At 48.6% G+C, this 1,454-nt stretch overlaps 1 protein-coding gene across 1 annotated transcript; it reads right to left on the bottom strand.

The window, feature by feature from the left end:
• Positions 1–45: 45 nt before the first annotated feature.
• On the bottom strand, positions 46–1,047 carry LOC105504668 (homeobox protein TGIF2LX-like). Its single transcript, XM_011932169.1, has 2 exons — positions 961–1,047; positions 46–864 (listed from the first exon to the last, which is right to left on the bottom strand). Exon 2 carries the CDS (start codon positions 841–843, stop codon positions 115–117), a length of 729 nt encoding a protein of 242 aa, XP_011787559.1. The 5' UTR covers positions 844–864; positions 961–1,047; the 3' UTR covers positions 46–114.
• Between the last annotated feature and the right edge of the window lie 407 nt (positions 1,048–1,454).

Here is a 1,454-nt window from a genome sequence, read left to right as displayed (position 1 = left end):
AGAAAGAAAGATGCCTCTATAAAAGGTAAGCAGACAAATAAGTTAGGGTGAACATAAACAGGTTTACCACAGTAGATAAGGGACCGACTACTTGGCTTTTTGGGACATCATCAATCATGGATTAGGCTCTTGCTGCTTCTCTAGCTCCAGCTCGGCAGCCCTTTGTACCGCTGCATCGACTAGCAGGTGGAAGTTGCTGAAGTCGGCGTACTCCTCTGGAGACACAGGTTCTGGAGAAGACGAGGACGTGATGTTAGAAACTTTGACCTTTTTCTTTGGTTGGGCTATCATGGTGAGCTTCTGGCTAGGGGCCGACCCTGGATCTGGTATCTTCTCTCCTGACATCTGGCCTTCTGGCAAGGACTGCAGGGGCAGGCTTTGTGCATTGTCTGAACCACGGGGCCCTGACTTGGCCGGCACAGACGCATCGGTGCTCTGCAGGTGGGTGGCATGGGCATCTTTGCCCGTTTTGTGGCCAACAATGGGGTCTTTTCCACTCTGTTGCAGCATATCCGGGAGAATGCGTCTGCGAGCATTGGTGAACCAGTTAGAAATCTGCGACAAAGACAAATTGGTCTTCCTTGACAGCATTTGCTTCTGCGCTTCTGAAGGGTAGGCCTTAAACCGATGCTTATACATCCAGTCACGGAGGATCTTAACGGACTCTGCTGGCAAGTATTCCTTGTGCTTCTTCTCGTGCTCTGGTAAGGCAGGAACTTTGCCTGTATCTGCGTTATTTTTCAACATGATTGAGGTGTCTGGGTCTGGCCTTTGGGTCTTCGCCGGGCTGTCTTTTTCCACCGGGCTTAGGGTCTCGGCCCGGCCGTCCGCGGCGGCCTCCATATTGAAAGAGGTTTATCTTTACTGTATTGAGAATCACAGAAAACTGAGTTAGGACAAAGGTAGGTTTGGGAGAGCCACTTTAGAAAGCATGGGCAAGTCTCCAAGGGGAAGTCTTACCTGTTGTTTCGGAGGAAGAAAAACAGCGCTGCTAACAGAGTTGCTAAGAGCGGAGTTAGTTATCTCAGTGACGTCACATCCTTTATTCTCCACGCCGCCCCTCCCCCACACTTCCTGGACTTCCTCTTTTCCCATAGTTCCTGAGTATTTTCTGTAACTTCCAATGCACTTGATTTTATGCAGTTTATAGCTCTCCAGAGTTTTCTCTGCTGTTGTCATCAGTTTCCACTAGCTGACGAACTCTATTTCTATTAGTGTAAATACGCCTATCACTTTCTTCCTATTTGATTTTACTCTGGTATTGTTCTTCCCTCTTATTACTTTTAATTGTCTCACTGGCTCATCTAGATATATCAGGAACAAATTGTTGATTAGCTACTAACCTCAATAAAACAGTGTAGGCCGGGCGCGGTGGCTCAAGCCTGTAATCCCAGCACTTTGGGAGGCCGAGACGGGCGGATCACGAGGTCAGGAGATCGAAACCATCCTGGCTA

Source organism: Colobus angolensis, unplaced genomic scaffold, assembly GCF_000951035.1.
Source record: "Colobus angolensis palliatus isolate OR3802 unplaced genomic scaffold, Cang.pa_1.0 Scaffold943, whole genome shotgun sequence".
Lineage (NCBI taxonomy): Eukaryota > Metazoa > Chordata > Mammalia > Primates > Cercopithecidae > Colobus > Colobus angolensis.
This window is presented reverse-complemented; position numbering and strand designations above follow the sequence as displayed.

Excerpts from the sequence above, each read along its gene's own strand:
- LOC105504668 (XM_011932169.1), bottom strand. The coding sequence starts at position 843 with ATGGAGGCCGCCGCGGACGGCCGGGCCGAGACCCTAAGCCCGGTGGAA.